Here is a 25,149-nt window from a genome sequence, read left to right as displayed (position 1 = left end):
GTGATGGGTGACAGATAAATGCTTTGGAAAACAATGCTAATAATAATAATGAATTGTACACAGTTTGAAATGACATATTTTTAAAAATATCAAATTAAAATGATGGTAGTAAAAATAACATTGAAAAGGCTCCCACTAAGGAAAATAAGTAAATCCGGGAAATAAACTGTCAGCTGATTCAGCTAAGGTTAAGTTCACGCTTAAGTGCTTTGCCAAATAGGGATGGGGACACTTGTGTGCTTAAAGTTAAGCACATGCTAAAGTGTTTTGCTATCTCAAGGCCTTAAAACACTGAAGTATGCACCTAACTTTAGACATGCGCATAGTTGCTGTGATTTCAATGAGCCTGTTCACATGACTAAATGCTGCGCTGAATGGGGGTGTCTGGACATGCTTATGTGTGTGACTGAATCAAGGTGTAAATGAGCACAGGTGTAAGTGAAGATCTCACCCCTACCAGCACAGAGAAAGGGAGGCAGCGCAGCTGTAAAGACATGTGCTGTGTTTTCGGATTCTTTCCTTGCAGGTGGATTAGGTAAAATGAGCAACAGTTTCAAATATCTTACAAGGCATAGCATGGTTTTCAAAACGTCATTTCTTTTAATCCAAACTGTGAATGTCAATGTTTTTAAAAAGGGGAAAATACGTGAATTTCTACCCCGCCCCCAATCTTTGACCGGCTACGGCTGGCAGTTGTACCAGCCGTGGTAGTTAAACTTTGATTGTGGAGAATTTTGAAATCCTGACAAACTATGGATGAAAATATCGGTGGGTTGGCCTGGGGACAAAATTCCCATGTTCTGATGGGCTGTAATATTATGCATCCCAATGTTTTCTTCTTCTGTTTCCCAATGAATGTAGAGCGGATGCTAAAGTGCCAGATGGCGATCTCTAGACTAAATGCTAAGGGAGGAAGGATGACCTGTGAGGTTCAGTTCCCAGCTTGACTATAGACTTCCTGTGTGATCTGGGACAAGTCACTTATTCTACCCTAAAAGAACAGGAGGACTTGTGGCACCTTAGAGACTAACCAATTTATTTAAGCATAAGCTTTCGTGAGCTACAGCTCACTTCAGGAATGCATCCGATGAAGTGAGCTGTAGCTCACGAAAGCTTATGCTCAAATAAATTGGTTAGTCTCTAAGGTGCCACAAGGCCTCCTTTTCTTTTTGCGAATACAGACTAACATGGCTGCTACTCTGAAACCTGTTATTCTACCCTGTAGCTCAGTTCCCCATCTGTAAAATGGGATTAACACGTCTCTACCTTGCAGGGGTTATTGTGAGAATTTAAAAAAAACCCTTAATGATTGTGATGTATAATTCCATGCTTAGATATGAATAGATGCAGTAATTAATAATAGATATAATTAGATATTAATCCAAATCCAGGTACAGCATAGACTGTGCAAGCTTCTCCCACCAGCGTGCCCTGAACTAAACCTGGAGAGGCCATGTGAGAGCATTGACTTCCAGCAGGCCACCAGCTGGGGACATGCATGCCTCCCCCTTGGGAACTTGACTGAGACTCATTTTGTGTAGGCTGCCGGACAGCCAGCAGATGCTACTGGCTTTCAGTCACTGCTGCCCTGGGATGAGTTCCAACTGATGAAACAGATAGGAAAGGCTCATTATCTTCTGTCCAACGCAGTTGTGGCTTGGCCAGGGTTTTCTGGCTCACCAGGAGTTTAGGGGTGGGTAGGTTTTCTTCACCCATCAGCCACTTGAGAGCCCGTGTGTTTAAATATCTCAGTGCGGTGGGAGTGAAAGGGATGCTGTGTTCCGGGCGGGGTTTAACACTTCTAGAAAGAGTCCCACTTGATCTTGGCCTGAGTGCAGCCAGAATGTCCATGGAAAGCATCGGGGTGTGCTCCGGGATGGAGGGCGGGGGGGTCAGTTCCACTCGGCACACAAGTGGTGCCCAGCTCTCCCCCCAGCGCCAATCCCAAAGCCGTGTGATGGGACCTTGTTTTGTAGGCAGCGGGTCTGGGTTTAACACAGAGCCGGAGGGGCAGCCAGGCTCATTGCTAAAAGCTAAGACATGCCAGTGTCTCTGAAAAGCTCCCCACATCTATCTGCCCGGTCTGAGGGTGACCCTCAGAGTAGCTTGGGGAGCTCCAGAGAGGGGCTCTCAGTGCAGCCACTTGGGGCTGTCCGTGTTCTGTAAGTCTGTGGGTCCCAGCACCACACGGCTTGGAAGTGGCCTAGAGAGGCTCTTAGCCCCCCCCTCGCTATGACTGGGGTGTCACGGGGGAGCCCACGAGGGCTGCTAGCTCTGCCTTGTCCCTAGGCCCTGTCCTTCTCTCGGCCTGCTGTGAGCTGTCCGCTGTGTTTGTTCTGTTCTCTGAGCTCGTTATCAGCGAGCAACACACACAGGAAGTCCTGTCTGGGATTGTCCATTCCAATCCTGATTTATACAGGAAGAAAAGCATAAAAAGCCTCCCTTCCACCTCTAAAGGGACCTCCTGCCTGCCTGCAGCACCAGTGACCAGCCACGCCAGGGAGGCACAGGAGAGGAGCAGATGCAGCCAGCTGGGGAGGAGAGGCTTTGGCCATGCAGCAGCGGCAAACAGCAGAGGAGGTGGAGGCTGGGTTGTGGAGAGTTGCTTGGAGCAGAAGAAGGTGGCCCATTTCCCATGGCTGCTGCAGAGGGGCACAGAGAGGAGGAGAGGACATAGCAGGTACTGTATGCCAGAGTGGGCATAGTGCCCAAGGGCTGCAGGTGCTGGGGATGGGTAGGAAAGCCAGCACATGAGGGTTAAAAGAGATGCCAATCAGAGCCTACTTTATCCCAGTAGCAACAGGCCAGTTCCTGAGGTCTCTCTCCAGTGGCTTCAACACGGCTTTGAACATCAGAGAACATGAGACCAGAGAAAGGAACTGAGAACCTCAGGGTCTGGCTCAATAAATAAAAAAAGTAATGACCCTTACAGCAAAGCAGTTTTTTAAAGCAACTATTGGCTTCTTTTGAGATGAGCCCAGTGTGCTCACATAGGGCCAACTCCGCTCTCCGTTACACTGGGGTAAATCCGGAGGAATTCCTTTGTCTTCAGCATTGCTGAGGGCAGAATCCAGCCCTTCGTGCAAATTTTTAATTTCACTTCGCCATCTCTCAAGCTGTTTGTCTTGAAAAGAGGAGTGATGGAGGTCAAATATAAGTTTAATTTATGTACTGTCCATGTACAGGTCAAAGTCTGGGTTTTAAGGCTGTGGGAGCAAACAGAGACAGTGACAAGAACTATACAGGTAGAGCTCATTGGTTTCCATAAAGTTACTTTCTTTCACTTTCCCCTCTGCCCCATATTGGTACAATGATTAAGATTGCTATTGGTACTGCATATGATACATGCATGTTGGTCCATAGCTCTACAGTGCAAATATGCAACCCTTTCTCCTCCCTCATCACCCTCATAACAATGATTCAAAGAGCTCTAATGCAAAGCTTATTACTAATCAGATCCAGTTGTTTTCGATTACCAATGCTAAAAAAGTCATTAGGCAAAATACAGCGCAGAATGATCCCTAGGGGCTGGGAACGTCCCAGAAATCTCAAATAGGGGCAGCATATCCTGGATATTTAGTGTGCTTCTATTTGCTGAGAATTATCTGATTCTGGCAAGCAAGAAGTCAAAGATCGTCTGAAGTTACTGCTATATAGCTGGGTGATTTCCATACTTTCTGCCCTGATTCCCTGAACTGACCTGAGGAGTTCTGTGTGCTGTTAAAGAGCTGTCACATTTCACCCCAGAGGGGGCTGCATTTCAGGGGTAGGTGATGTTACATCTCTACAGTGTGTGTGTGTAGCCATATACTGCCCGCAATCCAGGGCAGAACACAATGTGGGTGGGCGGTCTGTCTTTTGTCCTTAGTTTGGAGGGTACTTTGGGTGTCAGTTATTGTGATACTCAAAAGGTGGCTGGCACTGGAGATAGAAGATATACAGAAGTAAAATGTTAGGGAATGCTTTTTCATTGGGCATTTTTTTTCTGAGTGAAAAGACGATTTTGTCATGGTAATTGGATTAATTCACTAAGCAAAGAATAAAAGAACAAGGAATTGTAGGTGATGAGCTGATGGGCAAGCTTCTGACGCTCTCTTCATTGGCCCTGGGAAGCTGATTGCATGAGACAGCGACACAGATGTAGTGGCTGGACTCAGACCCCGTCCCCCATCATTAAATCTGGATCTACTGTGGATCACAGCGGAATTAGCAGTGGGGTAAGAAAACGCTGACTGTAACTAGTGTGTATATTTGTTTGACTTTTTAAACATTGTTCCCTGTGACCCACAGTCTAATTCTGGTATCTGAATTTGCACCCCTCAGTAATATCTGAGACCCAACTCCAGTGGGTTCCCCCACAGCTAATGAAGAGAAATTGAATCTCAAAGCTTGCTCATTTTGACATATTTCTTTATAATATGGATTTTGTGGAGGGGCAGTAGATTTACAAATTGCAGCAAAAGAAATCTAAGTCTCAATCAATATACATGGGCAATGTGACAGTAAGTCAATTCGGAGCATAAGGGGGGAGATTTAATGTGTGCCTTCAAAATAGACACAAAAGAACAAAAAAAAAGGGAATGAGGGGAGGGGAGAGAACGGATGGCAGAAAAAACAAACTGGAGAAATTAAAATGTTCCCATATTCAATCTCTCTCTGCCCTCCTCTCCCACTACAATACCCACCCTACAGTAATGGGAATTCCAGTATTCCTCACTGGTCTGCTTCTTGTAAAGCCAATAAGCTAGAAAAGCTCTACTTTGGTCCATGCTTATGTGCAATCACTTTCGAACCAGAAACGGTCTCTTAGAATCAAAGGATCATAAGAGAAAAATGATCTATTTTAAAATGATTTCTTCTTGAAGCAACTATTTGTTGGCAGAGGTGTGATTTAAGGACCAATTTAATCCATGCATGCAACTCAGCTTGATTCCCACAATGGATTGAGGGCAGTATATTTCCTTAGGGAGTAATTTGCTGGGTGAATGTACAGGAAAAAACATGGGGGCTGATTTCTCTCCTGACTTATGCCCATTTTACACTAGTGTAATTCCACTGAAGTTAATGGCGTGACTCTTGATTGATCCAGGTGCAATAGAGACCCGTGTTTTGTAAGTTTCTCTCTCTTGACTTTTATACAGTGACCATCACTGTCTCATCTAAATGTTGTGCAAATAATATGCAAGCATAAGTAATAATATATAAAAAACCTGGCTAAATAATAATATTAATGTTGCTCATACATTTTCTTTATGGTGGAGAAAATTAGACTGCAGTGAATTATTGCCATAGTATTTAATTATAAGAGGCCAGTCCTGAGGTCCTCACTCAGTGTTTGTCTTTACACCAGCAAAACATTTACCTATTTGCCTGAATAATGACTGTTGACTTTGCATCAGAGGTGCCCACAGCACCGGGCGATAGGTGAGCTCACAGGCTAAAGGCTATGGGCCAGGTTCTTATCTCAATTTCACTTGCTTTAAGTTGCACTGACTTCAGTGGAGCTACTCTGGATTTACACCGTGTAACTGAGATCAGAGTCTGGTCCACAGCAAGTGCAGTAGAGAACAGAATGGTGGGCAGTCTTTTTTCTTAGCAAACTTTGTGAAATAGGGGTTGCTCCTCTGTTTCCTTAATTTAAAAGACCCCTTTAAAAGTCTTCCAAGCATTCCAATTGGAAAGGTTTTCCCTAAAAAATGAAATGCTTGGTATCTTAAAAAAGAAGCACTAAAGAATCATTTGTTACTTTAGGTATCTGTTCCTGGAGCTATGCTGCATGCAAACCCCCCACTGCAGTCCAGGAGAGGTCATTGTGTAGAACAGCTACTGGGTCAGTCCTGATTTTGTAGCAAAATTGTTGCAAATATGTTTTAAGAATTTGCTTATCTATCTATCTATCTATCTATCTATCTATCTATCTATCTATCTATCTATCTATCTATCTATCTATCTATCTATCTATCTATCCTGCCCTTTACTGCCTCTAAGGCCACAGTTCAGGAAAGCACTTAAGCACATGTTTAAGTCCCATTGACTTTGTTGGGACTAGATGATCGGGGATGGATCATTTGATAAATTGCCGTGTTCTGTTCATTCCCTCTGAAAGACCTGGCACTGGCCACTGCCGGAAGACAGGACACTGGGCTACATGGACCATCGGTCTGACTCCAGTGTGGCTGTTCGTATTCTCTTATGTTCATGCCTTCCTGAATAGGGATAGTTTCCTGAATCAGGGCTTTAGTACTGCGTCTCCTATTGTGTCCCCTCTGTTAGTCATTCCTATCCATTTTTCATATATACAGGGCACCATTTTCTTTCAGAGCCACAAGTCCCTTGTGGACCTAGAGCCAAAGCCTGTAGTCCTCCCTCAGGGCCCTACTGCAGCATTTGCTGCACACCCAAAACTCTGATGTCACTGGGAACTGGGTGTGCAAGGGATCCAGGATCCTATCTTTATCCCACACTCAGCCTTCAGTGCCTAGGATCTCATGTCAGCTCTGCTGACGTCAGGGGGTTTATGTGAAGCAGTGTGCCTAGCATATTGCAGCACATGCTGGAAGAATCTGCACTGCAGGTGACATGAGGATGAGGGTGTGATAGAAGAATTTTACCCTTAAAATTTAACCTGGCTTTTAATTTAGAACTGATGCTGTAAAGCATTTGGAGTGTGGAATAATTAACATTTTAGTCTGTGGGGAAAGCAGCGTTGCCGTTCTAAGACTCTGCATTGGCAGACAGATTTCAACTTTTTTACAAATAAGAAGAGATGATGCAGGAATGTTTCCTTCTTGGTCTTGAGCCAAACAATAATATTAGACATAGCAGGAGTCCACTTTTAATGTCTGACGGGGTGCACCGTGGGTGAATCATCCAGACTATCAGTTTAGGGATGGTATCAAATTCAGATAGACTTAAACTCAAGAACTAAAAGACATGAACATTCTTTTCAGAAATTCTATAGCATTAACAGAGCAATAGGACAGATTTTCAGTGGTGTAAATTACCACAGCTCCATTTAAATTACGGGAGAGATCCCAGTTTACACCAGTTGAGGATTTGTGCCCAGATACTCAGTGGTATTTAAATAACTTTGAAGATCTGGGCGTTGGCCCGGTGAAGTGAATATTACAGTCCTGGGCACTGAATGCTTCTCCACAGACAGGGGATCAAATAGACTTTTATCAGTTTATCTTCAGTCCTGCCCTAGGTGACACTGATGTCAGTGAGAGTTTGCCTGATTAAAGATTTGTCCTAGAAAAAGGAGCAAAAATTCAAACATTTTAGCAATTAAAATAATTGCAAAATTATAAATTGCTGCAATGCACTTCAGAAATAATTAAGCAATAAGATAACAGAGAGCTTGAATTATGGTGTATTTATTCCTACCTTGTGTGTTGTTATTAGATATGAAGCTAAACGCTGTGTGCCGTGAATGCAGTTAGGTGTGAATTAATCCACTCTCATTCACACATTGGTATCTGAGTATGATTTTACACTTCTGTTACATAACTAAGGAATAATCCTGCAAAGCTGAGCACCTGCTACTACTCATTGACTTGAGGCTGAGGGTGCTTGGAACTTTACAGGATTGGGCCCCAAATTTTCCAGTCAAATGTTTCACCTTAAATTCAGATGCAGTTTGGCAAAGAGTGGTGTAGTGTAGTGGGTTGAGCACAGGCCAGGGCACCAGCAATTCCTGAATTCTATGCCTAGCTCTGACACTAACTTTTCCTGTGGCCTTTAGTGAGACACATAACCGCTCTGCCTCCATTTCCCCATCAGTAGAGCAGGGATAATATCGCTGACCTCCCTCCAAGGGATGAGATGAGGATTCATTGTGCATGTTGATAGAATTCCGCCCTAGGAATTCAAAGACAACTGAAATATTTGTCCATGGAGTTGTGTTTCTGTGTTTGTTGGCAGATTTTGAACACGTCTGAAAGTACTGTGGCTGGTATAACATAGTGCTTAGGGATGGGCACTGAGTATGTATAACATTGCTCAAGGATGAGTATTAGGGGTGGGATAACACTCGCTTTGCGGATGACATAGCATATTCCTAGGGGTGGGCCACTGAGAATGGCATAACATGCTGCATGGGGAAGCTATTGTGAAATAAACTAGGGTGTACTCTTATTCCACTTGGGGGGGGGGAGGGGAGGGGAGGGCTTTTTGTTTCCAAAGGGGATTACGCTAAACTGCCCAAAGGCAGTGCAGAATAAGAGCATACACATGGAGAGCTAGTGTAGAATGGCTATTCCGGGCTATTCCTCCATGCAGACGAGCCCTGGGGATGGGATAACACACTGCTTGGGGCTGTGTACTGATGCTTTAAAACTGGGATTTTCAAAGGAGCTTAAGGAAGATGGGAATTAAGCACCTAATTCAGCCTCACACATTGCTTTGGAATGACTTGGATACAGCATAACATAGTGCTTGGGGGATGAATACCAGCTCTGAGTTAGATGGTCCCACCTGGAGTTCTTTTGAATCAACATGTTCATTTTCCTGCCTATTTTATAACTGGACTTTGGGACAATCTAAAGTCACACAGGACCTGATTTTCCTCTGGTGCCAGGTTTAAACCAGTGGCACTCCACTGACTTTGGTGGGGATACCCCCAATTTCTACCAGTGTAAAGGATCCTGCTCATGCAAACCCCACAGAGAAAATGTGTCCTCCAGGACTTGCATTGCACAGAAAGAAAATGTACCATCCCAAGGACGGACGCTGTCCTACAACAGCGCCAGTCACTTCTTTCCATCCCTTCGCCACCAACACATGGTTGCATTTTTGTAGTGTGGTTCCATTATAAATATTCGCTAAAAGTGTGCATTGAGATTGGGCCTGATCCTGTACTCCTGCTGCCCCACCCAGATAGTCCGGAGGGAGAGCTGGGTGCACAAGGAATCCAAAAGCAGGCCCAGAATGATCAAGATCTGAATCAAGGAAATCATACGTCAGGAGAATGGCCGTGCATAACCGTGGTTTTATTTGTTCCGACAGTAAGAAATCATGGTGCCGTTTAAAGGAAGCATCCTCCGTTCATGACAAATGACTGATTTCAACAGATCAGGTGAGTGACACAGCAGTGAAATGAAATCCAACACCTTTATGGACAAGCTTTTCACTTGGCTAATAGAAATATCTTTGGAAGCAGAGTTCCATAGCAGGCACTGTTCATTTCCCCCAGGCAGTCGAGCTGCAATAATAGACTGTGCATTAAGGTTATTACTGTCCCTGTGAGGCTCTCGGGAAGGGCTGTCTGTGCGTTGAGTTTACGAGATTAAATGAGTTTAAATAATTCCCCAGGGGTAGATGGATCCAGACGGAGGAATAAAACAATTCCCGTTTCGTGCTTACATAATGCAAGATGCCACACAAAGGGGAGCTGCCTTTTCAATCAGAGCCAATCACCTTTTCCTTTGGTGGGGTTGCTTATCACCTTTGCTTGTGGGGATCCGGACTCCTCTCATGTGCTCGCTCCGTCCCATCACACGCAGGGCACCTCATTCTCCACGCCCCTGCTCCTTGTCATTTACACCAGGCCAAAGGGGGGATAACGTGCTCTCAAGCCACAACGGCGGGGCGAGTGCCTCGGCTGATGGAGCGAGGGCGCCAGCTGAGGATCTGGCTCGTTGTGTTTCACGCTCACTTGGCACGGGTGTCAATGAATGCACAGCAGCGGAGAATCAGCCTCTAGCTCCAACCTTCAGCTGGTGTGACTGTGGGCAGGGGGCAGCTGGGCTTAAATCAGCAGCCTGCACAACTCCCAGACAGTAGACGTGCCAGCAATTTCTGAGCTGCTGTTGTCTATTTCCCCTAAATGTCCATGTGCTAAAAAAAAAACCCCAACCCAAGCCAGAGGGTAACAAATATTCCCATGTGGACCATATCCTGACCTTCCTTCACACACCAGGCTCCTGCTGGCTTTGGGGGAAATTCTGTGGACGGCCAGGTGGCAGGAGACTGCGCTAAGTTGTTTTAGGAACAATAGCGCGACTTTGCTCTAATTCCTTATGAGGAAAGATAGAAACAAAGCAAATCCTGGTTTGCACAAAGGGACTGAACAATTGTCTTTGATAATTGACCAACACATCTAACAAAATAACATGCAAAGTGAGGAAGTCTGTGGACAGCTGGGCCATTAGGCTTGATGTGTTCCTTGTAGTGAAACTGGGTTAGAGGAAATGAAAATGCACCAGGGACACATTTGGGCCCTAGCATTTAGGCTTTTATCTTATTCTGTTGTGTAACGTCATGTGTAAGGAGCTGATCCTGCGAACTGCTGAGCACCCCTGTCTTCACTAGAACTGGGCCCTCTGCCCTTGAGCTTTGATGCCTGGTTCTTGGAGTGTCATAGGATTTGTTAGGTCAGATTTATAGGTAAAAATTAGATCGACCTAGCTACCTGGCTCAGGGCTGTGAGAAATGTCGCGCCTCGTGCGACACTGTTAAGTTGACTCTTTGTAGACATGCCTAAGTTGAAGGAAGAATTCTAGCGTCGACTTAGTTACTACGTCTCGTAGAGATGGATCAACCGTGTAGGTGGAACAAGCCCTTCCGACACTAGGGCACTAGAGCGGCACTGTCAGTGGCCGCAGCCCTGGCTGTCCTGTAGACGTACCCTGAGATGTGTTGGTAATTTGGAGAGTTCTGAAGGCTATTTCACTGACTCTCAGACCAGAATTCAAATTCCCTTTAACTCATTCTTAGTGTACAAGCCACTCCGATTAATAATGGCATTCCTCGGTCATGCACCTGAGACATCCAGACCTTCACTGCTGCTTTTGGGTACCTCAAAAACCACTAGAAAGAGTTTTCCAAAGTTTTGCGAAGAGAAACAAATTGGCTTCTGAGCCTAATCCCTTGTGCACTGAGTCTCAGCCTACACTGAACTGAGTTATCAACCTCTGGAAAGAGAGATTTGAAAAAAAAACAAACACTCACAACCCAACCCTTTAATCACAATGACATAATTGGGACCACTTGGAAATAAAAGGCAGAATTAACACCCCCCACAAAACAAAACAAACAAAAACACCCCACCCTGCTATTTCCATGAAGTAGGGAGCAAACATTGCTCTAAAGTGCATTGAGAACACATGTGACAAACACATGGTTTAGTTTTGCATTCTGCGGGGGGAACATGTTAACCCGAAAAAGCCCTACCCCACCACGGGATGAACTCTTCTCTCTGGGGAAGCAGCAGTCTACACACCAGGCAACTCGATCGAGTTGGATGGAGAGCAATTTAACCCACCCAAGGAAACAGAACAGAAGGCAATTTAAACCACCCAAGGCAACTAACCCCCAGAGCTTTCAAATTGCGATTGGCTTTGAGATGGGTGGTTTGCTTGGCGCCCCCTAGCGAGCACGACAGGCAGGTGAGCAGTTTAGGTTTGGACACTCCGTGGCATGCTGGAGACCTAATCCTCGAGCCACCCTCACGCCCGTGTCCGTGCAAGGCGGCTGGGTGTGCTGTAGAGCTTGGCATTGGCAGGCTGGCTAGCAGCTGTGTTGAGGGGACCCTAGACAGGGCTGATCGTTGACAGAGGAGCCAGGAAGCGCTCACGAGCCCAGAATTCAGTCTCATTCGCCACCCCCTTGTGCAATCCGCAGCGAGGGGTGCGCTGGCTGGATCGGAGCGCACGTTGCTTCCCTGGGAAGGGGGTGATTTTAGAAACCAGTTCAGGGTACCACGCGTGGGGGGGCAGCCGCGGAACACGCACCCCGCTGGGATTCCCCCTTCACCCTGCTCCTCTTTGCACGGCCCTGCCCCGCTGTGATGGGTAAGCAGTCACCCCCAGGGCACGATCCGGATTCCGGACCCCTGCTGAGACTACCCAGAGAGGTAACCCCGGAGGTGACCATTAGGCGCAGGTGCAAAGGCGAGGGAGGATTTCCCCCTCCCCTGGGGGGGGGTCGGGAGAGGCTGCAGGTGGACCCCCCCTGGTAGGGGGTGTTTCCAGCCGCAGGGGGAAGGGGAGGCTGGGTCTTCCTTGGTGCAACGTGGATTCTCCCCCGAAATGCTTTGTGGGTTTCACTCCCGCGGTGCAGGGCTCGGCTCTGATCCTTTCCACGAGCTCATTGGATTAAGAGGCGAGGGACGCGGCAGAGCCCCGGGGGGAAGGACATGCAAAGGGGCTACAGACTGCGGGCTGGTCCGACAAGGAGGCAAAAGCTGGGGGCTGGGGCTCCTGCGTGTGCGCAGCTACTGTGGGGCAGGCGAGCTCCGGGAGTTCGCGCTCTCTCCCTCTCTGCAAATTCGCCTTCCTCGGAGCGGCAGGGAAAGTAAGTAGGCTGGAAATTGGAGATTGTAACTTCGTGGCTGAGCCCCGGGTTTGCAAACCGCTCTGACCAGGGGGCTGCAAAGTTTCGACTCACGTGCGTTGAGGTCTCTGCCCCCCCCCTGCTTGCTTTGCAATTCGGATTTCTTTGCACGCGCTGTGTCTGCTGGGTCTAACTTTGTGGGGGAAGCCTCCTCCTTGCAAAAAGGCAGCGATGGTGGTTGGGAGGGAATGGATGCACTGGGTTATTTGCAAAATCTTGACGCGCTTCGGCAGGAGGGGTACCCAAAGCGGCAGGAGCAGACCCGAAAGGGGCGAGCATAGGGGCCAGGTGGTGGTGGGGGGCGGGTTTGCAGAGATGCAAAGGTAGTGGCATCAGGACCTGCGCCGGCATCACAGATGCCCCTGCACCCAGTCATCCCAGACGCGTGGCTGGATCAGCCGGAAAGAAACTGAGCTGGTGACTTGGCCTGCCCTGATGGAGCCCCTAACATGGGGTCCCCCCTAGCAGGGTTACCCTGGGTCACTGGGTCCGCAGCGCGCGCCCACGCCGGCAACAGTTGCCTTGTCTTTTGCAGGGGAGCTCGGAATAGCTCCAGGGGTCTGTTTGACCCTTAGGAAAGGGCCCCCTCTAGCGGCTCTGAGACTGAAATGCCCAAAGGAGGGGAGGCAGCGAGATGGACAACTCCCTCGTTCAGGAAGTTGATGGCTGTTGACAGTTGTCTTAAGTGGGTGACTGACCTTCAGGGTTGACAATCTTAGCAGAATCCTGTAGCGCTTGCAGAAGGAGACACGTCTTCCCTGTGTGCCACAAGGGCAGATGTTAGAGTCATCTCTATTTTAAAAAAATGGCTAATTTAGAAAAAGATTTGTTCAAATTCTTAACCGGACACCCCAAAGTTTGGCAAAGTTTGGATCTGAGCTGGGGCTCATCTGAAATTTTTGTCTATCTATCTGTCTATCCATCTATCTAACCCCATCCACCCCTTCTTTCTAATCTTATCTATCTATCTATCTATCCCCATCCACCACATCCATCTATCCCCATCCAGCCCCTCTATCTATCCATCCCCATCCACCCCCCCCATCCCCATCCACCCCTTCTCTCTTTAGCATCACTGACTGCAGGATCTTGTCCTAATATGCTTACTGAATATGACATTTCAGCTGCACAGTACCCTACTGCAGAGGCCTGTGGAATACTAATGAGCCCCAGCACCTGTCCTGGCAGACTGGAGGAAGAATTGCCATGAGTAGTTTGGGGGTCCCTGAGAAAGTTGCTCTGTCTCTTGCTCAAGTCCCGAAGAGTTTGAATTACACATCTCCAGGTAGGATCGGGGCACTCCCGTGATGGGAACATGACTCCCAGAAGTCCCACATGACGAATGTCAGAATGGATCCTTCAGGAATGTTTTCACGCCCGGAGGTGAATGTGAGCTGGGGGGGGCTGAACCCTCCTGCGCCACTTAGAAAATAGTCCCCGACACAATGATTCAATAATAGACGTTAGCCGGTTCTTGGGTTTCAGCTACAGAGCTGGCGAAAGTAGGACAGCTGACACACAACATGTGATAATGTTTTCTGTTGGCTCCCGCAGTAGTTTAGGGACCAGCTCTGAGGGCAGGAGTTTTAGCGTATATTTTTGGATAGAAGTCAGATGCAACCACTGGAATCATATTTGGCTACAGGCGCTCATATTACAAGGCTTTGGTGCTTCCTAGCATTTCAGGAGCATAGAGCTACATACAGTAGCTTTATATGAACAGAGCAACGTACTTTACATTATAAAACATGAGGCACTGTTGAGATTAGAGAGAGTGTGCAAAAATGTATTGTGTTGGGGTTTTGTTCTCGTCACACACAGATTTTTCTGGGACATAAACAGGAAAAGCATTGTTATCGCTGCCAATCATTTTAGAAAAGAGATCAGAGAAAAGACAGCGCTAAATTACAATTTGACAAACAAGCATTAGGCGTCTTCTGCAGCTCTCAGGGGTCCTGGCTTCCTATGTGCATTAAAATGTGTAGAACAGCTCTAATTTGATCAAGATTGGATCTTGAGCTGACGTTGAACAACCCTGATTTTAAAACACTGTGGAGGCGGAGATACAGTCTGACGGGTGAGGGGAAAAACAATCCTGTTTTAGAGTCTTTGATTTTTAAAAACAGAACAAAACAAATTGTCCTTCTGGACCCAGGCCTCTTTGCCACCCCCACGCAGGCAAAACTCCTACCTCCATCAGTGGAGTTCGGTCGAGATGATCTTCGGGGTTTGATTTCGAACGCGGAATTCAGTCTCGTTGAAGAAATACCATTGGCATGGAGGATTATGATTTCACTGAGAATTTGCACCCTGCTCTAGCCTAGGTGAGGTTGGAGGGAATTAGAACGGCTTGGGTGGTCTGATGACCCTCCTAAGATGTCTCCCTGTGCGCTGAGGTGTGCAAAAGGGTTTTCTTTCCTTTCCATTGGTGGTTGACGTTCTTATTTCTGTAAATGAACCTAAGCTTGATTCCTTGTGGAGGCCAGCACCACAAATTACTAACTAGAGGGTGAATTTGGCGTAGGCAGCCAGCGCAAGCTCTGTGCAGCATCTGAGCAGGTGTTTTGTCACCCATGGTGGAAAAGATTTTTGGCCCCTTTCCTTCCCCCCACCCAAAAGGGGCAACAAAACAACTTGGTGGTGATTTGGCACCAGTAACGGGGTGGCTTGCCCCATGGGCTGGAGAGCCTAGGGCTAAGCCAGCCCTGAATACAGGATGAGCCCCACCTGAATGAGATCAAGTAATTCCCTATAAAGAGCAGCAGGGGGCTGCAGTGAAGTGGGGGGATTCCTTGGGCAACAGAAGATGAAGGAGCTGCAGCTGGCTTGAAGAAGCTGCTGTTGGGAGCAAGTTTGGTTCCTGGGAAGCCATTGAACTGTACTGGGGTTGGGTCAGAATGTGCTTAAGGAGTGAACACATACATTCAGCTCCCAGGTGGGGAATGTGTTAATTTTCTTTGGAATGGTGATTGTTTAAGGAGCCCTGGAGAAGGGGAAAACAGAGCCAGGGCACTGCACGTGCCTTCCCCCCCCCCCGCCCCGGCCACGAGGGGGCGCATGGGAAGCAGCCAACGCTATCAATGATCCTAAATACAAACTATTTAGGATTAATCAGACCAAATAGGGTGATGTGATGGCAGCCTCTGTGCCTTTACAAGAAGAGGGAGGTTTGCTTGTCAGCCTTCTGATGGAGTCTGCGGTGCTGTTTTGGGGCCAGGTGACTGTAAAGTCCTTTCTGGCCTTCAAATGCATGGATCTAGTCCACGGAACTGTCAGGGGTGAAACTGAGCTCAGGTTTTTAACCAGCTTCAAGCCATCCGTCTCTTTCTCAATTGCTTCTGTGGGCCGTTTCCCTCATGTTCTCTAGGGGCCCAATCCCGTGCCTGGGCATCACTGCATTTGTCCTCTTCAAGGATACAACCTGCCTGCTAATATGGGTCCCCTCATTGGCTGTAGATGACCTAATCCAGCCGTACCTTGAGCAAGAGTGTTTGAAGCGAGAGCCTGTGTTATCTTTTCTATAGCTCTTGCTCCTCTGATCTGGACCTCACTTTCCCCTCTGCTCCAGACCTTCCTCGCTGCTTCTGACCTCTTCCACGGTACCTCTGGACATAGGATCCAATCCATGAGGAGTTGGTTTGTGTCCCATCACCATTATTAGCCATGTGGCCACCTTGCTCTGCTTTGAACCAGATGCTCAGTTGGCGTTGCACCGGGTTTCAGTGGAGCTATACCAGCTGGAGAGCTGGAAATTCTTCTAAAGAAGTGCCATGACACGAGCCTGGATCATTCCAACTCTATTTCCAGCCTTGATTTCCCCTTTAACAAGCTTTTCACTATATCAATGTGATATCGCATTTCCATGGGGTTGTTTCTTATTAAGCTTGTGTCTCCCAATAAAAGTGATTTGTTTCAGAGAGTACAGTCAGAAAGGCTGACCCTCTTTCATTGTCATGTATTTGATTTGTTGTTTTTCTCCCTTTAACTTCCATCACCTGGAGGTCAATGGATTGTTTAAATTAGATATCATTATTGACCCGCTAGAACGCTGCCTTATGTATTTGCCTTCTGCAAGCAGAATCAATGCCTCTTTGTTCCCAACTTGGTTAGTATTGGCTTTGCAGAGAAAAGATTCAGCCTTCTAAAGCCCTGGAGAGGACCCTTGTGTTTAAGAGGGAATGAGACCTGATTTCACTATTTCATTTAGTGAGACATGTGCGGCTTTATGATGCCATATATATTGCAGACCTTTGTACTGGCCTCCCTGTCTGGCACTAGTATCATTCTGAAATATGCCACAGCTCAACAAGCCATTTACTCTATTCCTCGAAAAAGAAAAGCTTCTTAAACTTGTGGGTTTAGAAACTTGTGAGGCCAGATTTTCAGAGGGTGAAGATCAGTGTAATTTCACTGGCTTCATTGGAGCGATGTGGGTTTTTATGCCAGCAGAAGTTTTGACCCAGAAGTACTTAATGTGAATCAGATGCGAAATAACAATAACCCTCTCTAATTTTTTTAAGCACTTTTACATGGAACACCCTTCAGGCTCAGCTCTGTTACCTTCTTTTCTTATCCTTGCTGGTACATGCACAATGGTTTGGTATCGGAAGGCTGCTGAACATGCTGGGTTGTCAGTGCAGAGTGACTTGGGAGCTGCAGGCTGCATGGGTGCTTTGTTATTGTAGGGTTGGTTGTGAGCGTTGGCCGGACATACTGGTTTGTTATTACAGGGCGACTCGCTCGTGAGGGCTGGGCTGCACATGCTCCGTTGTCGTTGTAGGGTTACTTGTGAGCAGTGGGTGGCCGGCATTAGTGATGTTTGTTTATTTTAAAACCCATCAGGGGGACTGCTATCCTAATGTTACTAATCGTGCAGTAACAACGAGGCCGTGCTAGAGGCTGTACAGACAAATAAGAAATGCCAGTCCCTGCCCCAAAATGCTTAGGGTCAAACGAGACAAAGGAAATATTTTTATCCCCAGTGCCAGATGGGGCACCTAAAGTGATTTGCCCCAGGTCACACAGGGAGATTTTGGCTGAGCTGGGTATTGAACTCAGATGGCATGAGTCCCAAGCCAGAAACAACACCATGAAATTATTGTTTTTGCTGCTTCACTTTTAAAACCTACTTAGCTCCCACTGTATCATTGTAAGAGCATATCCCGCATTGCTTTGCTAGCGCACAGCAGGGAAATTCCTAGTCCCTTGGAGTGAAAGCAGCAAAACACCTTGCTCCCCTGTGCTGTCTTTTTCGATAGGGCCAAAGGGGGCTATTGAAATGTCACCGTCCCAGAAAGGACGCTGCTTGGTAAGGTCATTATTCTTTTGGTTCCAGGATTCCCCACTGAAGAGAGACATGCAGTAAGAGCCAGTGCTTTCCACTGAAGAGTGACACCCCTTCATGCCACACAATATCGCACAGCAGGAAAGAAAGAGCCAGCAGAGGACAGGAAATGCAGAGAATCAGCTGCCTCCTCACGGGATTTGTCTTAATCCTTGGTGTGACCAGCACTGAGCGTTTTGCCCAGTCAGGGTAAGCCTCTTCTTTGTCCATCCTTCAGAAGTCTGGCTTGCCGCATGCATACCGCTGGGCTTCTCTGCAAGCCACAATAAGGATTGGCCTTTCAGGGGGCCAGGCTCAAGGAGACATGAAAGGCCAAGTTCAGCCAGTCTGCTGCACATGAATGAGCCTCTTTCTAGGTGTGGGGACAGGCAAGAGACAACCTTGAAGATGCTTCTTGGGGTAGTGTAGGTGTTAGCAAGCGTTTGTGGTGTTTGTTTGCTGCGTCCATAAAGCAGAAAGCCATCCAAATACATTCAAGCTTATTGGTCTAGGTCCATGCAGCATATACAAAGAGAGTATCTTTGTCACTTGACTTGGGGAGTCAAAAAGCTAAATAGAGCACACACAGCTAAAGATTTCTTATTGTGTCTTTAGTGCACACTCCTGCATGCATAACACCCCCTTCAAGCATAAGTGCAAACACACTACCAACACACCCACCAGCATGCATTCACACACACTTACACATTCCAGATGCACCCCCCAGCCCGTACACATGTATATATGCACGCACACACAAATGACTGGTTCACCACGTTCAATATCCTGCCACAAGGAGCAGCCAATATGAGAGGCATCAAACTAGGGCAACATCTCATACCCCTAACTCAGCAATGCTGTAGATGGTGGAACAATTCCTTCCTGACCACCGTGCAATCAGTTTGTGCCTTGAAGCATGGGATTTGATGTCCCCTATCTTTGATCATGCATAACTGCTGTTAATATTGTTATTAGAGATGGGTTTGAACCAAACCCCTGGATCAAAACACTTTGAACTGGGGGGAAATTCAGATTTGGATATAAGCTGGGCAACGAGCCCTCAGCTCTCTAATGGGTCAAAACAGCATCCCAGCTCCAAAGCAAAACTTCCCCCTGACTGCCATCTTAAAATTTAGGGAAGTCTGGATTTGACTCCCCTCCTCCCCGAGTTAACTCATTTCCCACTAACTTTGGAAATATTGATATCTGGACCCCAGTTTTGTAGTTCTGACCTGTCTCGTATGGTTTTACAGTGAATGACCCAGCCCATTGCTACAGTATTGAATCTTTTGCAGTCCTGTAGTAAGGAAGTCCACAAGCTGAATCTCTCTGTCTTGTACGCACACACACGCGCACACACGCGCGCGCGCACACACACACACACACAAGGCTGGCTGCTGATATACATACACACAGCCAGAGTAGATAGATCTTTATAATAATGTCAGCAAAACTGCCTCTTTCATACCATTAATCCAGCAGGATGAAATGAGTTATCCTGAGTTAATGGAAGGCATCTGGTATCAGTGTTAATTTTCAGCACTTTAGTTCAAGTTTCTAATTTGTCTGGGAAGCTGCCACAAATAATCGAGTTTCTTAATGGGCTTCTACTCCAGAGGCTAAGATCTGTGCCAGACAACATCCAGCTGAACAGAACCTCGCAAGCTGGCAAAAGGGTGCAAAAATCTTTAACCAAGAACTCTTTGGATGTGAATTTCATGAACCTTTTACATTGTGTGTGTGTGTGTGGGGGGGGGGGGGGGGGGAGAGAAGATCCTGATCTCAGCAACCCCGGTGCAAATTTAGAGCTACTTAGTGGAAGGGATTTTACCACACTGAACAGAATCTGGTCCTTGCTGTTGATTTTTGTCATCACCTAGGTGTTGTTTTTCAGTGCTGTCACGGTCTCGGAACGAAAACAAATCAAAGGCCAGCTAAAAAATAAATGATTTTTCTTACAGCGTTGACATGTCCCCTTTAATCTGCTGTTCAGGGGAAAATGATTCCCCCCACTAATAGATTTGGATTCCTCTCCTTTGTACGGTAATTTTACAGCAGCCTGTGTAGGCCTCTGTTCTGAGACCTTGCATGCAGTCACCCAGCAGCCCGTTCGCTGCGGATACCTGTTCCCGACATTGGAATGAGTGGCATTGTTTTCAGGGAGATTGGAGATGGCCAGCCAGGGTGCCTGGATGCAAACTGTAGAGTAGCTTTGCAGCTCTGAGGGGGGAAGGGAGCGAACCTGCGGGTGTAGAACCTCGTCGAGATATGTGTAGAATATAAACTCTCAGTTGCGTGAGGCCTGCTGCAGTGGGGCAGGATATAGAGCTGATATTCAAGGGATTTACTCATGTTAAGTTTTGGAAGCCCCTATCAGCTCCTCTTCCCAACTGCACCCCAATAACTCTGCTCCAGTAAATGAGGAATTACGGGGGCCTTAGCAATTGCATCTTAACTGACCCTCTGTGAGGTTCTTGGCCAGAATCTCTGCTAGTGGAAATTGGCACAGCTCCATTGGAGGCATGGGGCCATTGACACTAGCTGAGAATCAGGTCCCTCAAGGGCCAAATGCAGCCATGGAGTAAGAGGGTACAGTTGCATAGACGGAGCTGGATTTGGCCCCATGGAGGGGTTTTCAGAGCACATTCCTTACCTGCATTCCTACACCTGCCTTTGGGCCTGATTCCCCGTTGCTTTATGCCTGTCGCTTTCACTTTGTGTGGGACACGATGCCTTCTGTCTAGCCGCAGGGTGTGCTCTGTAGAGATGCAGAAGAGAGCCGCTTCGTATGTGGAGTCCCATGTGCAGCCTGTCTACCAGCCCTACCTCACAACGTGCCAGGGACACTGGCTCTGCAGTTCGTACAGGTGAGGAGAGCAGCCTGCTTCAGGGAATGACGGGCGCCATTGCTGCAGACAGACAGGTGGCATCTGGCATAGCCAGTCTACTCCGGGGTTGGATTACAGTCTCCGGGAAAGCTGAGGACAAGGATTCGCCCAGAGACACAGCATCTCCCCGGGGTGCTTGTTCAGAGGTGTATAAGGAGCGATCACCCCTGCACACTAAAGGGAGGAAGACCATTCCCTGGTACCCCTGTTGGGAAAGACAGCAGTACTTGAATCTTGGGTGCGGGCCTGGCCCCTACTCCTGGGAGCATGTGGGCAGGGAGGGATAGGGAGTCGGCAGAGCCAGGCTGGCACAACAGGGGAAGTAAGTGGCAAAGGGATGACCTGGTTTACTCCCTAACCCTAGGAGCAAGGCAGGGGAAGGATTGTGACTCTCCCCAGGGTGAAGCAGTCGGCTTTCTCCGCACCCCATATGGGCTCAGTCCCTAACTCCTTTCCTGAACCTTATTGCAGAACCACATACAAGGTTGCCTATCGCCTGGCCTACAGGAGGTTTTCCCAGCCCATGTATATGTGCTGCCCCGGATGGAGACGGGCAAATGCCCACGCAGTCGGATGCAGCAAAGGTAAATGAGTGGCAGAGAGAGAAGAATATGGATCGTGATGAGATTGCAGCATCTCCCCTTTGGTGCCTTGGTCCTGCTCTCCCTTACACTGGTTTTACACCTGTCTTTTTTCATTGATGTCATTGGCTTTCTGCCTGATCTACACTGGTGTAAAAAAGAGCAGAATCAGTCCCATAGCCTTGAGAGGGACAGCTACAGCCTGGCTTGAGCACCGACCTGGGAGTCCGGAGATGGGGATTTTGTTCCTGACTTTGCCATTGACTTGGCAGGGGCCAATCACACCCTCTTGGAGCCTGAGCTCACCCATCCGTAACACAGGGATTGTACCTACTACCCCCATGTTGGCAAAAGGGTTTGTGCTTTGAGATCTCTGAATGAAAAGTATGGGCGTGGATCTCCTAGTACAGAATGCTGGTGAGAAGGAAACACAGTGCAGCTGGTGGAAAGGAAATACAGTGCAGACAGGGGCTGTTAACACCCTGCCGAGGGCTCTCAGCGCCTCTCTGATCACAACCTCTGTGTGCCTCAAAAGCCTATCCAGTCACTGCCCTTGTTACCAGATCTGTCTGAAATTAGTGTAATTCGCTCTTGTACTAGGCAGGCACTTTTCCTTCCAACATCCGCCTGTGAGAACAAATCGGTTTCAATTAGCCATTCATTTATAGCCTTGCTTTGCTTGCCTTGTGCATATATCGCTTTATTAGCTTGGCGTATACCAGAGGAGAAATTAATAAACCCTTTCCGCATAAATCAGCGGTAATGGAACAGCTCTGCTTTTCAGGGGAAATAGTGATGAACAGCGCAAAGGGAATGCCAAGCACATCAGAGGCTGATCTCTTACTAGATCAAACCAGACTGCGATATACTAACGCTTCCCAGAGCCTGTCACTGATTGAGAGCTGCTGCAGGCCCCCTCTTCACCCCCCCCCCACCCCACTTCCTTCGCAGACTCTAAAGATGTCTTCCTCTTTCCAGGGCTGGAATGGGTTAAGCTACAAATGAAAGACTGTTTATTGCACAAGTGGAAAGGCTTTCCAGGCATCACCTCAGTGCCATTCAAGACACCGTCCTAGATCTGTTGCTTCATTTGATGAGCTCCCGGAGTTATTAGAAGGCTGTATGAAAATACTGAGTTAGGCTGACCAGACAACAAGTGTGAAAAATCAGGACGGGGGGGGGGTAAAAGGAGACGGTAGAAGAAAAAGCCCCAAATATCAGGACTGTCCCTATAAAAGCGGGACATCTGGTCACCCTATACTGAGTTTCTGGGGCTGATGTCTCCTTTCTGATCTGCTCAGGGATCTCTGACCAACTCTGGGCCGGATTGCGAACCTCTTACATCCACTGGGAGCAGCTATTTGCACACGTCGTCTCGTTGCTGGCCCATGGGATCGGGGCGTTCACAGCCTTTGCCCTCTGTGAGTCACGGTGGTGTATTCTACCGCTTGTCTCACGCAGAATGCCCGTCAGCCTCACTGGACGTGCTGAGCGTAATACAGATCTGATTCACATGGAGGCTGTGGCATTCACGGGGTGGGGTCCTCAGCTGGTGGCAAGGGGCCGTGCGACACTGATCTTAACGGAGCTATGGGTATTGACAGCTGCTGAGGATCCGGCCCCATGGTTTCACTCCCCTTTAACAGTCTCCTGACTTCTGCTGGTGGCACAAAGACATGGACAGGAGTTCTCAAGTGTGTAATAAAATCTCCCCGACAACAGGAATCCGCAACGGTGGGAGCTGCATGTGGCGGAGGCCCGGACATTTGCCTCGGCAATATGGTGACCGTGCGTTACTGTTTTACAGCCATTTGCAGGGTGCCCTGTCAAAATGGAGGGAGCTGCTCAGCCCCAGACAGATGCACCTGTCCCCCAGGCTGGAGGGGGAAATCCTGCCAGACAGGTAACAGCTCTGGTTTCCCTGTTTTGTATTTCTGTATCTTCCCTGGGATTCCCTTTGCCAGGGCGATGGGAGCGGGGCGGGGCGGGGGGGGGGGGCAGCGGAATATAGCAGGTGACCCGTAGACGGTGATTTGCTGTGGCTGCCAAGAATCTCCTGGATAGGCCAGTGGCACTGTGAAGCGCACCCAGGCCTCATGGTTTCCTCTGTTGGCTCTCAGCAGGGAGTGAACCTGAGCCATGCACCACCAACGTCCCAGGCTGTGGGCTGAGAGAGTAACTCCATGCTCTGTTAGCTGCCAGAGAGTCTTTACACGGACCTGCCTGCAAAGGTGGACCCAGCACGCTTACCCCACCCGTGACACCAGCTGCATGGTGCCTCCATTCCATGCTTTTGGTCAGCCCCTCCGCGAGGCATCAGCACTGGACCCGACGCATGTAATGGGCCATCAGGCATCTTCAGCAGCTTAGTGCTGCCCTAGTCCTTGTGCCTTCACCCATGGTCAGGCCAGGTGCTTGTGCAAAAGACGCTCCCTGCTTCCTCGTGGGTGAGCCCCGTCATTTAGAACAAGGGCTGCCTTCCCAGGGGCGTGGGCATTGTCGATCATGGGCAGCGCTGGGGGAGGGATGATAGGACTGGCTCGTGGATCTGGGCTCTGGCACTGGGTGACTTTGGGCAGGTCACTGGACTTCTCGCTGACAGCAAAGGTCTGGGGGCAGCGTGGGGAGGGGAAGCGCTGTTTCGTGCCCACAGCTCCCACAGACCAGCAGGGAGGGCTTGGATGGTGTAACACTGTTGACCCAGCAGAGGGAGGCAGAAGCTAGCTTGTAGCTGGCAGATTGGGGTAAGGCATTCGGGTTGCTTGGTGGATTGGGGGTGTGTGTGGGGGTGCTAGCTGTGGGAGATGCGCTGGAGGCCTTCCCTCCATTCCCTCCCCCTTCTGCGAGTGCTGCGGCTGGATGCCATTGAAAAGCAAACAGGCCAGAGCCTCAGCTGGGGTAAATGGGTGACGCGCCCGTGATGGGGGGGGGGTGCTCGGCTGCTTTACACCACTTGAGAATCTCTCCCTAAATGGCCTTTCCTGCTCACTTTATTCGAGAAGCCTCATTTTGGGGGGGCTTCATGGTACACACCTGGAGCAGGCACAGGCCTGCCCAGCCCCAGCCCAGGAATTCAGTCCTGTCGCAGCCTTTCCATGGGCACCGCTCGGGCAAGCTGTGTGCCAGGCCATGTCTCATGTGGGTGGGAGTCGCTCAGCCTTAGCAGAGACCCACCAGAATCGTGAGCTAGTCCCACAATTGCTGCGAATCGGCCTGGCTCCGGGGACGGCAAGGGAGCGCTGCTGAGTTACACCTCCGGAGGCCTGCAAGGTGTTGCTGCCGTTCTAGGTACAGCGCAGCTCAATAAAATCTATTCGTGGTGCAGGCAGTGATTTTGCAGCCCACTCCGCAGTGGAGCTGGGTCTCCTCTCGCTTACCACAGTGTAACGCAGGAGTAACTGTGGATTCAAATGGTGTAAAAACCCGTCCCAGGCTAAATCAGAGGCCCAGTAAGTCCAGTTCATGGTAGGAGGCAGAGGCCTGACAGGTGTAAATCAGCTCTCTTGAAGCCGGTGAAGCGGCACGAACGTCCCCCAGCTGAGGATCTGGCGCATTTGTAAGTCCAAAGCATGTGTGTGGAGTAGGCACGACTCACTGGCAGGCTGTAGTGACAGCTTGGAGCCCAGCTCAAGAGATTTTCCTGGTGCCTAGAACAGACTTGCTCAGGCACGTGGGGGGAGCTGTCATGTTCATTTCACTTTGTGGGCACGGCTTTAATAACTGCCCCTGTGTGAGGCAAGGCTGTTGGGCTTCACACACATGCACGTGAAAGGCTAATAGCACCTCACCAGGGATGGCCTGGTGCGTAGCCAGAGCCAGCGGTGAACAGTGCTCACCCGATCGGGGGGAAGTGGGATCCAGCTCCAGAATTAGGGAGCGTTCAGATCAGGGGCTTTGTTTTTGCCCTTTTTAGACGTACTGGGCCTGATGCGTCACGGGGCTACTCCCGTTTTACCTGGTGCAGCATCAGTGGCGTAAAAATGGGAGTAACACAGTGGCGAATTAGGGCCATGAAATTTAGCTC

General features: G+C 48.6%; 1 protein-coding gene across 10 annotated transcripts in view; it reads left to right on the top strand.

Annotated features, from left to right (window-relative positions):
- Positions 1-2,408: 2,408 nt before the first annotated feature.
- The window catches only part of EGFL7 (EGF like domain multiple 7), a 29,819-nt gene continuing 7,078 nt past the window's right edge, over positions 2,409-25,149 (top strand). Inside the window, exons 1-7 of one of the 10 annotated variants that reach the window (XM_073314773.2) lie at positions 2,412-2,680; positions 9,007-9,076; positions 13,458-13,618; positions 17,669-17,866; positions 20,401-20,523; positions 21,016-21,128; positions 22,933-23,028. In XM_073314773.2, the coding sequence (XP_073170874.1) occupies positions 17,787-17,866; positions 20,401-20,523; positions 21,016-21,128; positions 22,933-23,028 (412 nt within the window). In that variant the 5' untranslated portion in view covers positions 2,412-2,680; positions 9,007-9,076; positions 13,458-13,618; positions 17,669-17,786. Of the gene's footprint in view, positions 2,681-3,593; positions 4,218-5,751; positions 5,831-9,006; positions 9,077-9,104; positions 12,295-13,457; positions 13,619-17,668; positions 17,867-20,400; positions 20,524-21,015; positions 21,129-22,847; positions 23,029-25,149 lie in introns of those variants that run through there. The other 9 variants (XM_073314772.2, XM_073314778.2, XM_073314770.2 and 6 more) reach the window with 9 other exon arrangements.

Source organism: Lepidochelys kempii, chromosome 16 (genome assembly GCF_965140285.1).
Source record: "Lepidochelys kempii isolate rLepKem1 chromosome 16, rLepKem1.hap1, whole genome shotgun sequence".
Classification (NCBI taxonomy): domain Eukaryota; kingdom Metazoa; phylum Chordata; order Testudines; family Cheloniidae; genus Lepidochelys; species Lepidochelys kempii.
The sequence above is the reverse complement of the archived record's forward strand: the minus strand, read 5'-3'. Positions and strand labels throughout refer to the sequence as shown.